Genomic DNA, 14,364 nt, shown 5'->3' with positions numbered 1-14,364 from the left:
TTTTCCAGGTAAGGCCATAACTCAACCACCTCCATCGGTAAAATGCTACTGTTAGAACTGAAGATGTATTGAAGGACCCGTAGCACTACACTTCTCAACAGGAAATGCAAGCCTTCATTGCAGCATTTGACTATCTGTACCTGACTATCAATATTCAATAGAGAAGCTATGAAGATGACAGAACCTGCCAATGTCAGGGAACCACGTTGAACAAAATCAACGAAAATATGACTTGTAGCGAGACTGACAATAATTTTTACTCATAATGATAGACAAAAATAAAATAAGCTTGACAGAATGCAGAGATATCAAAAAAAGTATAGAATCTCTGATCATAGTGTAAGAAAGTATTAGGCAGTTAATGAAACAAATATCTTAAATGCGATCATCATGATCAAACAGAAGAAGCATAGTAGTATAATAAATTTAAACTTAGACAATACTAATTCTCCGCAACAAAAATACTTAATCAGACAGGCCAGCCTTGTTCCTGAGATGCACCTTGAAGTCCATAATGTCACCCTTCCACTTAGTCACTGCTTGATTTTCGCAAACCCAGATCTCTTCAGCCACCTGGTTGATCAGTCTGAAGTCATGGCTCACCAAAACAAGGCCTCCGTCCCACTCGTTCAGCGCTTCTGCCAGGGAATCGATAGTCTCGATATCCAGATGGTTTGTCGGTTCATCGAGCAGCAGCAAGTGTGGAAGCCTCCAAGCCAGCCAAGCGAAAATAACTCGGCTCTTCTGTCCATCTGAGAGGTTCTTCATAGGCATAACCTGTGCTTTCCCTGACAAACCAAATTTTCCAATTGCAGCCCTCATCTTCTCCTCCTCATTACCTGGATACTCCCTCATCATGTACTGGAGAGCTGGCATCTCCAAATCAAGCTTCTCTGTCAGGTGCTGATGATACTGGGCAATCCTAAGGTGATTGTGCCGTCGGACCATACCATCCAAGGGAGCAAGATCACCGGTCATCAGCTTGAGCAGAGTGCTCTTCCCTGCCCCATTAGGGCCAACTAAAGCAATCCTAGAGTCAAGATCAACACCAAAATCAAGGTTCTTGTAGATAAGATTATCTGGTGTATACCCAAAAGTAACTTCCACAAACTGCAGCACAGGCGGTGGGAGTTTTCCTACATCTGTAAAGCGGAAGACTAATATCTTGTCCCTGACCACTTTTTCTGTAAGCCCACCCCTCTCCATCTTAGCAAGGGTTTTCTCCTTGCTCTGCGCTTGGCGTGCCAACTTAGCAGATCCATGACCAAAGCGGGCAATATACTCCTTCATCGAAGAAATCTGCTCCTGCTCCCACTTGTATTGCTTCATCTGATTTTCTTCGAGCTCTGACCGTGTCTGGACATACTGGTCATAATTACCAGTGTAAAGCTTAAGCTTCTTGTTCTGCATATGGATGATGTTCGTACATACACCGTTGAGAAAATCTTGAGAGTGTGAGACAACCACGAGTATCCGTTCAAAGTTCTTCAGTGTCTCTTCCAACCAGACACATGCTTCAAGATCTGTACAAGAGCAAGATATGAAACTAAGCTTGACTGACTCCAGAAAAGAAACCACTAACAATATCTGATTAGTGTTCCCACAATGCTAAGAAATATGACACAAGGTATCACTCATATCAACAAATAAGCAACAAGGGAAAGAGAAGAGTCTGAAAATCTATTAAAAATTGACACCGTCAAAATTTACCAAAATGACCAACAATAAGGTACAGGGGTTTCATCACGAGGTTGCAGCAATATGGTTTCTGCAAGTAAAGCATTTTCATGCTACAATAATTACTCTATCATGATAATTGATCATTCGTTATCCTTGAATGAACAAAGACAGCATCGTGTACTATGATTAAAAATATTATTGTGATAATCAAGCCGATAAACATTTCTCGGTCAGTTTAGAGTGATAGAAATTACGATTACATATCAATGAACTCAATTACCATATTTATTGTGCCATTTCTATAGCCTGAATCTATGTACATGCATCGTAGCCTTCTATCACAACACCCAGAAAAGGCAGTTTTAACTGATAATCAAGCCCGCCTAATGTAAGAGGATACGGTTATACATTTCAGCCTTAAAAATAATATATTTTCCATTAGACCTATACTGTTCAGTTGCTTCCAGCTGGGGGGTAAAGTTTAAGGAATATTTTAAGAATATACAGAATTATTTAGGTGTCAATGTGATTTGACATTCATCTACCTTTTTTCTTTAATAGGAACAGAGATTAAGTGAATAGGGCCCCAGATAGGCAACAGCCCAATAGACATCAAATAGGAGCATAAGACTAACTAAAGTTTAAACTTGTATGAAATTCTTTTTAACTATGAGATTATTAGATTTCTGGGAAAATTTCAATCTTCCCTCTTTTCACCGAAATCTCCAAATTTAGACCTCCAAATTTCCTGAGTTCCTTCTACTTCTATACATGATCTCATGTCTGCTACTATTCAAGTCTCTTTTTATGAGAGTCAATGGGTTGATATCCCCTTCCAAACTATTAAAATTCACATATGACCTATATAAAGCAGAATGATTCCAAAATATGATTCCAATTAACATCAACAAGGAAATTAGAGAATTCGATTTATTCTGAAATTAATAATCCTCATTTCTCGGCTTAATTAATGAAGGTTATCATTTCTATATCTTATTCTGCCATAAATTCAGTATATTCTCAAGCACAATATTCATGATGCACAAGTCAACATTAACCACCTCATCAGCTTGTCCTGAGAATATCCAGATCATAAAGCACCTAAAACAAATATGAGGTGACATAAGGTTGGAGCCTCATTAAACTTGCTCGATTTTTCTCAGTCAATAATGCCAGTTCAGCAAATAATATCTATATTTTGGAGACTAGATGGTAGGAAGATATATTTATCTAACCAGCAAAATTGCATAGTTAATGATTTACTAATATCTAGATCAAAGGACAGAAAAGTTTACCAAGATGATTAGTAGGTTCATCAAGCAAAAGAATGGTCGGGTTCATGAATAGTGCCCTTGCCAATGCAATCCTCATACGCCAACCACCAGAAAAATCTCGAGTTTTCTTTGCTTGCATTTGCTTATTGAAACCTAATCCAAACAAAATTTCAGCTGCACGCTTCTCAGCAGTAGATGCATCAAGAGCATCCAACCTCTCGTAGATACGTTCCAAAGCCTCTCCACCACCTCCATCCTAAAATATTATTTTCCAACTTTAATCAGCACGTATCTGAATTATATATGCAACAAAGAGGAAGAGAATGGGAAGAGGAATCTGAATTCAATCCTAAAATAAGAATATGATAATAGTCTTTATACCTCAGCTGCTAATATCTCTGCTTCTTTTTCCAACCTCACCCTTTCTTCATCACAGCTGATAACTGCCTGTAATGCTGACATGTCTGAAGCTTCAATCTCCCGGGTGAGGTGATAAATATCCATGTGATCAGGAATTGGGAGTTCTCTGCACCCTATAGCTGCAAGGAGGGTAGACTTCCCACAGCCGTTCAAACCGAGAAGACCATATCGCCTGAACATGCCAGTGCTCAGCTAAAATGAATTCATTATATACAATAAAATTATCCATCAAAAGGTAACGAGTAAATATCAGGTATACCTCCCATAGTTGAGCTCCAGCTCAGAATCTACTATGAGGTCATGTCCATGAAAGGTTAATGATAGAGACTCTATCTGAAGTAGCACAATGTGCAGACGAGATTAGTATAATGAGAAAACAGAAGTATTGAGGGAAAAACCACATAATACACATGGTAAGTGAACTATCACATGATATCTTAGATCGAGATTCACCAGATCTTCTTGACTACTACGCACAAAACAGACCAAAAAAGGTGTTTCTCTTCATGAATTAATAAAACAAGTGTTCTGATAGATAGAAAGCTGAAATTTCCTAATACAAAACTCCCTTGTTCTATATTGACCACCAGAAAATCATCTAATTAGATACACCAACTTTACATGTAGAATCTCACAACTTCGTTGGAAAATTTTCATTGTTCCCAACAGTAATTTTCAATATTTCTGAGAAGATGGTTTTATATATCTAATTATATACAAAACTAAGTTATTCCCACTTCCATATAAAGGTATTAATATACACACTGAAAGACAACCATATAGCATCCATTGCCAAATAAAAGTTATCTTCTTTAAGCAAGGAAATAAAGGATCAGTCAATCACATAAACTACAGTAGCTGAAATTGGAGCAAAAGAATAACTTTTGTAATTAAAGAACGGAATTGGCCTTGTATTCTAATACAGTGCTTTAACTCTCTAAAGCTGAAACAAAGAAAGAAAAAACCAAATCCATTTTACCCTCAGACGCGTTAACCAAATAAAGTTGGAAAAACATCCAATAGATCAGATCCCTAATTCTCGTTCATCATTGTATTGCAATCAAGATTTTAACCCAAATGAAAGGAAAATAAAATAAGTAAATAAATAAATAAATCAAGCTTCACTTAATTTGCCCCGCAATAGATTCAGATTCAGATTTAAAAAATCACAAAAATAGGAAAGAACAGCTACTTACATGGATATCTCTAGAGAGGGGATGCGAAGCAAGAACTCCAGTGCAAGTCCGATCCGATAAATGAAGGGATCCGACTCCATCGGCTACCTTCTGCGCCTCTACAGCGGCCTTCGACGACGAAGTCGCCGATGACTTCCCTCCTCTCTTCACCGCAGCCGCCGCTTTCTTCGCCGCCGCCTTCTTCTTGCTCGCGTCCGAAACCATTCTCCTGATCACCAGCAACCAAAACTAGTACCAGAAATCCTAGAAGACTAAATCGAAGAACTATAAAACCTAGATCGCGGAAGAAGGAAAAAATAAAAAAAAAACTTACGAAGAGGGAAGTAAAATCTGGAGGCGAGTGTTTGTGGGAGATGGCGAGCTAGGGTTTGTGACTAACCTCGATTAGTATCGTGTTGGCTTTATTTTGTTAAGAGAAAAATATTAGATAATACTAATTTGTAATATTTCCTTTCTCCGGCAAGAGAGAAGAGGAAGTACCCTGAAATATAGGGTTCGAGGGTTCGCAAAGAGAAGAGAGGGTCAAGTATTTATAGGCGGAGAATATTTACTTTTACTTTATAGCCCCTACAAATTTTTGTTTTTGTTTTTTAGATACTATTCGATTGGACTTTGGAGGATCCAATTGTTAAAATCGATCACATATGGAAAAAAAATGAAAAAAAAAAAACACCAGTAGAATTTGATTAAATCCAATCACTTAACCACGAATAATTATGGAAATTTAATTTGGTTAGTCTCCCAGCTTAATAATCAACCAGCTCATTCTTTTGCCACTCTAGATAAATAAAATTAGCCATACGAATAGCTAGTTAGTTCCATGCAGTAGTCGATTTAACAAGCAGATCTTGCTTGTAATCACTAGTTATTTTATGAAGCAATAAATAGACTTCTATTTTTCTTTAAAAAAGAAAACGAAATTTACATTTAAGACCCTATTTTCACCCATTTTATTTCATGTAAGGAGATCTATATTCTAATAACTAAATTTACCTGAACTCTTAGATTAATTTAGTAATATTAAAAATATTACTAAAATACCCTAATCCCGTCCAAAACACCCTTTTACTTAACCCAAAAAGTCAAAATGCATTTATGAAAATATCTTACCCGAAAAACTTTATCCAAAATTAAAAAGATGGTCGAAGAGAAGAACCCAGTTTAAATTTTGGCCGGATCTGAGATGCTCTATTTTATTTGAGATTTAAAGTTGGGAAAGAATTACAATTATAAAAAATGTATACAAATTTCTCTGAGGAAGAAAAGAAAAACCGAAACTTTGTTCTTGCCTTGTGAAGCTGGGCCAAACTTTGATCTGAATTAAGAAACTCTACAGGCAATTTCTTTTGGGCTGGACCAGGTTCTTTACATAAAACTCTGTTTAATCACAGACTATTTTATTTGTGATAGTAACAATAATATGTCACTAGGTGTAAGAAATAATACGTGGAGAACCTCATAATGTAATTTATGCAACTGAGATGATAGGAATTGTAATAAGCTACAATCCTCCAATCTACCAACTAAGCTAAAGAAGCCAAGTTACGAAAGCATACCTTCAGTTTTTGCTCCATGGTCTCGAACGGGTATGAAACCTTCCCCCGACACACGAACTACTCTAAAAGGGGCACCATTCATTGTGAATGTTAGTTATGATGATCATGCTGCTATATTAAATGTGATGTTGGAGACCACGGGAAAATTAATCTGATAAACTCAGCATAAGCCCCAAGCAAGTGTCAACAAGTTAATCCAAGTGATTCAAATGCAAAACAGCATGGGTGGCATCGAAATTAAGCAAAAAGCCGCGAAAGAGAACTGTGAAATACACGAGAAGATAATTAATACTGCAGTGGCATCTAAGGGAAGTCCTCAGTTTGAAATAAACAGCTGAAAGCTATCACATAAACAACCCGAGAGCGGCAGACTAGTGCTCCAACTTTCTCAAGCAAAGGGTGGAGTAATTGACTCATAACTTTGTAAGAAAATATTGCTAAAGACGCAATTTTTCCATTGGCAATGCAAACTTGTTACAAACAGATCACCAGTTTCATAGACTTGGCAAGTGCTATTCCTAGAGGGGAACATATTCCCTCACAAGATTTTCATAGAAAGAGTGACATGGTTAGTACGGCGCAAGTGTATTGACCATTGAGTACCATTTTGTTGCTAATACTAACATCAAAACTTGATGACCATTTCATCTTCACATCTTCCTTCTCAGTCCCATGAAGCTTCAATTTTTCCATAAGGTCCTGCCACCAGAACAAATTTTAACTATATCAGAAAGCATTGTCAAAAGAAAGTGGAAGCAATTGTGTTAAACAAGAAACTCCAAACATAACCCAACTCAAGGTATCAAGGCTTGAAAGGACCGTGTAAGGATGGAAGATGTAGCCTTATTATAGGCAGGCCTTATTTGCATGGATCATCTACCCAAAAGGTTTCATGATAAACAGATCTTTCATCATAGCCTATGCTTTATCATTCAGTCCAGCTTGTCTAGTCAGCAAGTTTAAAACATAGGCTATGACAAAAGCCAATAAAGCCTGAAAAGCCTCATATTCTCAGGCTAGATAGATTCAAACTTAATCAAGTTCACCAAAGTTGCAACAATAGAGAGATTCTTCAGAAATCCATTCATGTAGCATGCATGCTGACCTAACATCTCCTAGTTCTCACTTCTCACTCAAACCCAAAACCGTTTGTGTGAAGACTGAAGATGCAAGTCTTACCGTCACACTAAGTAACCTTCAACGAAGGGCTTGCTCAATATGGTGAAGCATGAATATGCTCTAAAGACCTCTTTTAGATTCTAGCACGGAAAATAGAAAACAATTAATTTGCTGTATTTTTAACTTAACAGTTAACATGCAGGATTTAACATATATAGGCCTGTAAATTATCAAGAGTAATGGCAGAAAATTAGTCTAAAACAACATAAATTGGTATTTTGTAACAAGTGAAACTGTAGCAAATAAAAGGAAGAAATAAATAGGGGAAGGACGTATGATGAAGAGAAGGAAAAGAGGCGAATTAATTTCACTGCCCAGAAAATGGGGAGAGGCCCCATTAGAAACTCTTTCGATCTACAGAGATAAAACAGCAATAAACTCTAATCATAACAGGAAAAGAAATTCTACATATAAAACATGGATTACAGAAATAATCAATTCTTTTCCACATTCCATTCTTGAAACCAAAACTCATTCAGTATTAGTTCAGCTGACCAAAATCGGGCCTCGAAAAGTATATTATAACTTCCGTTTGGAGCAAAATAGAAAAGTTTTCTGGGGTTTAGCAACAAGGCATCAGGTTGGTGTTGTAAAATCCAAGAGAAGGAAATATGATTCAGGAAATCTATAATTTTTGATGTAAACTACAAATAAAAGATTCCGAACCCTATCACAGACCAATTCATGATAACTTCTCCCTTCGATTCCAATCACCCGGAATGAACGAATCCCTAACAATAATAGATTCCGAGCACTTGGAACTTCGAAGACTTGCTTTTGCATACAATCTTCTCCATAAGAAAGATGAGAATTCAGCACATAAACAAGAGTGAAAACATACCTTCTCTACTCGTCCTCGCCGCTCTCGTCGCTAAAATAGCTCACTTTCTTCTCCCTCTTCCTCTTCCTCTCCTGCCCCTCACCTCCAACCTCCTCCCTCTCCCTCGCCTTCTCCTCCGCTCCTCTCGTATCCACCACCGACGCCCAATTATCATCATCGAACTCAAACCCCGCCGCCGCCTCCTCCTCCTCTTCCTCATCCCCCCCGCCATCCGATGCCGCCACATCACCGCCGCCACGGCGTCCTCCCTGCGATCCCCTCCGCTGCTTCTTCTCCACGGGCCTCTCTCTCGGTCCCAACTGATTCCTAGGGCACTCGTACGACAAGTGCCCCTCCTCGCCGCACTCGTAGCATCTAGACTTGTCCTTGTACACGCGGCGGCGGATGAACTCGGAAGCGCGGCCGTTGTCGGCCGCGATGGAGGCCGTAAGTTTGCGTCCATTGAGGATCTTCCCGTTCATGGCGGCCGCGGCGGCGGATGCGTGGAGGCGGGAGACGAAGAGGACGAAGGCGACGCCGCGGCTGCGGCGGGAGTCGCGGTCCTTTAGGACAGTGACGCGGGCGACCTTGCCGAAGGTGGAGAAGAGGGTGTGGAGGTCGGAGTTGGTGAGAGAGTAGTCGAGGTTGGAGACGTAGACGGTGGATTTGGATGGGGCGAGGCCGCCGGAACCGGTTTTGGACTTGGATTTGGAGGAGGAGACAGGGTTGGTGGCGGAGGTGGAAGGGAGAGGGTAGCGGTAGAGGAAGCCGTCGTCTTCGTCGTCGTCGTCGTCGGTTTGCTTTCCCCGGCGAACCATCTCTCGTATTCCTCACTCTTTCTGTCAATCGACCGACCGATTGATCCAATCGAGCTGCGGATTTGTTTTGTTTTACAATTTACATCCTTGGGGGCACGTGAGAAGCACGTGTTCATGCAAAGAGAAGCCGCTGCTTATTTCGCACTTGGAGTCTTGGATGGATATAATAGACCGGAATCAGGATTTGGTGCCGTGCGGGACCGACTCGGCACTCGTGCCGCTTGGATGCGCACCGATGCTTCGGTCTCACCGTCTCACGTATTTTTAATGATCTCGATATGCTCAAATTGACTGGGGTAAATTAGCTTGCATCGAACCCCCCACCCAATTAAACTGAGCTCAGCTTTGGTACCAATGCAACATGTCTAGACAAATAGTTCTCCGCTCTTTCGACCCTTGGAAGGAACAGCAAGTTTTTGAGAGAAAACGGCTTGGTTTCGATCATTATACCTATATGATGATTAGAAGCCAAGATTAAAATTAGCAATCTTACTGGTTTGGATCGATATAGATTAGCTTTGATTTAGTCAACGCTCTTCCGTCTTAAGACTACCAAAAGTCCGTCTTTTTAGAGTCCGGGCTTCTATCAGACAAGGCCAGAAAATCCAACAAATCTTAAAAGCAGCGTTCTCAGATCTTAAATAACAGATTAAAAGCAAGCATGGGCTGCTCGCCTTTCTTAGTTTTGAAAATATTTAGCTTCGATTACGCATTAGATCATCATATCAGTCATGAGCCAATCACCCCGAATTTGTGTACATTTAACCCAACCATATTCCAAAGTTAATTACCTATTTGAGCCTTCAAAAACTACAGTCTGCACTCTGCAGGCAGTAGTTGGACTGCCATTGTTACCAGATTCAAAAAGGTGCTCACTTGAAACAATCAGAATTCGATCTAGAAGACCAAAAGTGAACAAATAGGCGCTGCTTCGGAAGAGCTTTAGCTTTAACTGGGCGGGAATTGTACAGGTAAAGGATTTATAAGCATGGGCATACATAACTCAGCCACTCAGTAAAGATGATCATCACGACAAACATACTAGATGCACTGTTGGACGTATAAAAAACATCCAGATGACCATGGCAAACATAACATTTGAGTTCAATAATATCCACCATATAAATTGTTTCAAATCAACATTTTTAAGTTTGTAAAACCCAATTGGACCAATAAGATAAACACCGACCAAATAAATATTACGCTCAAGTATCGTTGACTACATAAACCCCAAGCCCGGACAAGCTTTACTCAAAGACCATACACAGAAAGTAGGGAGGGCAGCTTTGCACACCAGAGAGGATTTTACCTATATGACTCTGGACGCTTGGGTTTGCTTTGCACTATTGACTCAATCTTTTCAAGCACATCAGGTGTCAGCAGGGGGATAACATCAATAGCCTTCATATTCTCTGCAATCTGTTTAAAAAATTGTGAAATATAAGTAGACAGAAACATTGTACTAAGAGTGTAGCGTGTAAATACTGCTAAAAGCTATGGTTTAACTAAGGAGATGGTATCAGGACAAGGTAAAATATACTTCATTATCTACTAAACAAGCTATACAAGCTGCTGAACGATTCAATTGACTGACAAAAACCAAGATGCCTTCATCTCATAAGATAATATCTAAAACCACCTAGTAGCACCTTTTCTTATTAAGCAATTTTATTTTTTACTAAAAAACACCAGAATAGCAATTTATCAAGTTTCAAATATATTAAAACTTTGAGAAGTAACTTTGGTTTAAAAACTAAATGTTCAAATAAATAATGTAAATTTCAAAGTTTGACTCAAGAAATGCAAAATACTTGTGATGGTACGTGATGAAATCTGTATACCTGGCTCTCCTTAGTGGCTCCAGTAATTACTGATGAAACATTGGGATTAGATGCACACCAAGCGATGGCAAGTTGAGGTAATGGAACGCCCAGTTCATCAGCAATTGGCTTCAGTCCATTCACCTTTCTAAGGACATCATCAACTAGTGATCTGCTTGCAAGGTTCTGCAAAGAGATATGCTAGTTGTTAGTAACATACTAACAACATGAAAAAAAGTGTATGCCAATATATTTCCACTGATACTAGAATTATGCTATTAAAACGGTGTCTACATTTGAGACCCAATCAACCTTATATGCACATCAAATTTGGAAAGGTTGACAATGTTCATATCTGAGCATTTTTCCATTGCTTAGCATGTTCCATTAACTAAACTTAATCCAAAGGGGAGATATAATTCACTACTAGCATCACAAAAGATAAGGTTTATATCATTATTTGTCCATTATGTACTCATGCACACATGATCAAACCAAACAGTGTGTAAAGAAAGACTACAGATAGATGGGGTATCATCATACCCTTGCCTTCACCTCCAACATGAGACTATAATTCATGAGATGAACAGGTGCTTTTACCAAGTACAAGATGAATTGGATGACTTTGGTTTGTTTTGATACACCGAAAACCAAGATTAAGACCATTTATTCCTTGGCTGTAGCTAGCTTTTTTCACCCACTCCTAAGTAACAGTAATCATGCTTTTTAGTCAGATGAATCAATTAGTTCTTTCAGAACTGAAATGAAAGGAAAAAAGAAATCCATCACACATGCTGATCCAGTTAGCATCAAAATCATTACAAGTGTCTTCTCTAAAACTGCCATTATAACATTGTTTCGATTGACGTGCAAAATTTGATACTAACTAGTGGATGTCTTTTCAGTTTTTTGGACACTTGGTAGGTAAACTAGTTACATCACTATAGAATTATCTAATGTCCAAAAATTCCCATTGTTGTGATTTCACCTTCAATCAATTTCTTAAATAAGTCACTGGTATATGGTAAATCCGATTTAGTTAATGGCAGCATAGTCAGCAAAAACATGATGCCATAGAAGAAGTTATACCCTAGTAGTCATAGCAAAGGTCGTCCAGCAATTAAGAAATAAAATCATCCAAAGACATGGAAAAGGTGGTTCAGCAATATTGACTAGCCAGAGGATCCTTCACGACATAAACAATAGCAAAAGAAACAACAAGCATACAACTGGACGGTAACAGATGATGACGTAGATCCACATTTCATGATAGTCCGAGTTTGCTTTGCAACAAAGAACTATAAAGTGAAGTTCACTTGAATACAATTTGATGTGCATCAAAACAGAATCTCAGAATTGGAATGGCCAGTCAATCAATTGCGTATCACGGCATATTGAACACTGAATTTCTGGATATAAAAGTCCAGTCTGGTTGTGGCAGAACTAGGAAGCTTGGAACAACAGAGCAAGATACCTAATTCTCATTGTGGTTGTATCCTTGATGTTTGGTTGCAATTTTGGTGATTGTTAGAAGAATATAAATGAACAAAATAGAGAATAAAATAGTAGGGTGATACAGATAGGGCTGACACAGTCAAACACAATTTGGAATTTTTAGGTCGGGAGACTAATTCAGCCTGCAATAATAATCATCACCTTATGACCAAAAATAATTCCTATTTGTATGGATAAGCTTTTAATGCATCCCTTCTCCTGCCTAATAATCCAAGCAAAGAGAGTCAAATGCTTGCAATTGATTAAATAGGACACAATGACAACCATCCACTGTTAATGTAAAAGACACCAATAAAACATGACCTTAGTTAGATTAATTACATCTACAGATTAGCCATAATGCAGGCCAATTGGCCTCAAAGACTTACCTAGAGGACCAATTGATTGAAGATATGGTCAATCTCTGAAAGATACAGTTAGCAACAAATTTGTAGGAAATTAAACTAACATATTTGGGACTCTTCAAGACTGATTGATTGAATTTTCTAGTAACTAGAGCAACTTGCTTATAGATCAATACTACTGGTGAAGTCTGTAATAATAAAGAAGTGTTGACAGTGACATGAGGAAAATTATGGTCTAAGACTCTAAGTACTAAAAACTAGTATAATACAAGTAAATCTCAAGAACATTGATAGAAGCTCATAACCAATCAACTCTAGATCACGTGTCTAACATTACTATTACATCGTGAAAGTTGAGATACCCAATTAAATGCTCACTCAAGTTGAAAGCCACATAACACTACATTACCTTATAATTTTCCAAGGCAAACCTACTGTCAGGAGGTATGTTTCCCTTGCTATATTTCCCTGTCAGAACCCCTGAAGCGAGAGGACTCCACGTGGTTAAACCCAAACCATAGGTGCTGTAGAGAGGCAAATACTCCACCTCCACCTGCAGCAATGCACAAAAATCACAACCAGATCCAGATCAAAGAAGGAGGATGCAATAGATCAATCATCAGATCGAGATCCCAAATCGGGAGATCGAGATCCCAAATCGGGAGATCTAGATCCAAGAGTGAGAAATCACCTTGTGCCGGGAGAGCAGGTTGTACTCCGGCTGCTCGACGATGGGTCCGACTAGATCGAGCCTATTGGCGACCCCCCAGGCCTCGGTGATCTGCTGCGCGGACCACTCGCTGGTCCCCCAGTAGAACGCCCAACCCTTGTCGATGACGTAGTTCATCGCCCTAACGGTCTCCTCGATGGGCGTAGCGGCGTCGGGGCGGTGGCAGTAGATGACATCAACGTACTCCATGTCGAGGCGCTTAAGCGAGGCCTTGGTGCCTTCGACGATGTGCTTCCGCGACAAGCCCTTGTCGTTGGGGCCGGGGCCGCCCCAGAAGATCTTGGTGGAGACGACGAGGTCCGAGCGCCGCCATCCGAGCTCGCGGAAGGCCTGGCCCATGATCTCTTCGGCGCGGCCGTTGGCGTAGACCTCGGCGTTGTCGAAGAAGTTGACGCCATGGTCGCGGCAGCACTGGAGGAGGGACTTCGCCTCCTTCACGTCGATCTGGTTGCCGAAGCTGACCCACGAGCCATAGGAGAGCTGGCTCACCTTGAGCCCCGACCGGCCGAGGTTCTTGTACTGCATGCTCGCTGCTGCTGAGCGATTCGAAACAGGATCTGAGATTGGAAGGGGGAGGAGAAAGCGATTGGAATTTTTTGGGAAGCTTTGGGATGTATATTTAGGAGTGTTCGGGGGAAAACAAAAAAAAAACAAGAGGGGGCGAGGAAATCACGTGAGGAGATAGATTCTCTGGGAGGGGGAATGGGGAAACGTGGAGATCGGGTGGCTCCGCCAGCTAGGTGTGGCCACTTTCTAGGTGGAAATGGGGGGAGGAAGGGGTCGGTCGGTCGGTCGGTCGGCGGTCGCTTTAGACGGTTGCAGTTACTCTTGGGTGCTTTAAGATTCGTAAACGACGGTGGATGAAATTTCCAGATCCTCCCGCTCTTACGGAGCTATAACAATTTCCATTTTCTTTTAATTATTTCTAGAAAGCCGACCTATTTCAATCATAATAAAAATAAATAGATTTTTCCATAAATTTGTCCCTAAATATTTTAAACCATCAATATTG

At 39.9% G+C, this 14,364-nt stretch overlaps 3 protein-coding genes across 4 annotated transcripts; all 3 read right to left on the bottom strand.

Annotated features, from left to right (window-relative positions):
* Positions 1–308: 308 nt before the first annotated feature.
* Positions 309–5,071, bottom strand: LOC140777400 (ABC transporter F family member 1-like). Its single transcript, XM_073121480.1, has 6 exons — positions 4,884–5,071; positions 4,571–4,778; positions 3,634–3,707; positions 3,336–3,546; positions 2,976–3,210; positions 309–1,523 (listed from the first exon to the last, which is right to left on the bottom strand). Exons 2-6 carry the CDS (start codon positions 4,772–4,774, stop codon positions 466–468), a joined length of 1,782 nt encoding a protein of 593 aa, XP_072977581.1. The 5' UTR covers positions 4,775–4,778; positions 4,884–5,071; the 3' UTR covers positions 309–465.
* Positions 5,072–6,417: 1,346 nt separating this feature from the next.
* On the bottom strand, positions 6,418–9,014 carry LOC140778151 (uncharacterized). 2 transcript variants are annotated; one of them, XR_012107156.1, is made up of 3 exons: positions 8,147–9,014; positions 7,306–7,385; positions 6,418–6,825 (listed from the first exon to the last, which is right to left on the bottom strand). XR_012107156.1 is itself a non-coding variant. In XM_073122728.1 (2 exons), exon 1 carries the CDS (start codon positions 8,941–8,943, stop codon positions 8,152–8,154), a length of 792 nt encoding a protein of 263 aa, XP_072978829.1. In that variant the 5' UTR covers positions 8,944–9,014; the 3' UTR covers positions 6,421–6,825; positions 8,147–8,151. The 2 variants fall into 2 exon arrangements, 1 of the variants encoding a protein (XP_072978829.1); XM_073122728.1 differs by lacking the exon at positions 7,306–7,385 and having other exon boundaries at positions 6,421–6,825.
* A 1,006-nt stretch (positions 9,015–10,020) lies between these two features.
* LOC140779435 (probable voltage-gated potassium channel subunit beta) lies at positions 10,021–14,133 on the bottom strand. The gene is made up of 4 exons (XM_073124496.1): positions 13,314–14,133; positions 13,032–13,175; positions 10,785–10,949; positions 10,021–10,362 (listed from the first exon to the last, which is right to left on the bottom strand). The coding sequence occupies exons 1-4, from the start codon at positions 13,875–13,877 to the stop codon at positions 10,249–10,251; spliced, it is 987 nt and encodes a 328-aa protein (XP_072980597.1). The 5' UTR covers positions 13,878–14,133; the 3' UTR covers positions 10,021–10,248.
* Positions 14,134–14,364: the final 231 nt, after the last annotated feature.

Source organism: Typha angustifolia, chromosome 15 (assembly GCF_048772165.1).
Source record: "Typha angustifolia cultivar Huaian chromosome 15, ASM4877216v1, whole genome shotgun sequence".
Taxonomy (NCBI): domain Eukaryota; kingdom Viridiplantae; phylum Streptophyta; class Magnoliopsida; order Poales; family Typhaceae; genus Typha; species Typha angustifolia.
This window is presented reverse-complemented; position numbering and strand designations above follow the sequence as displayed.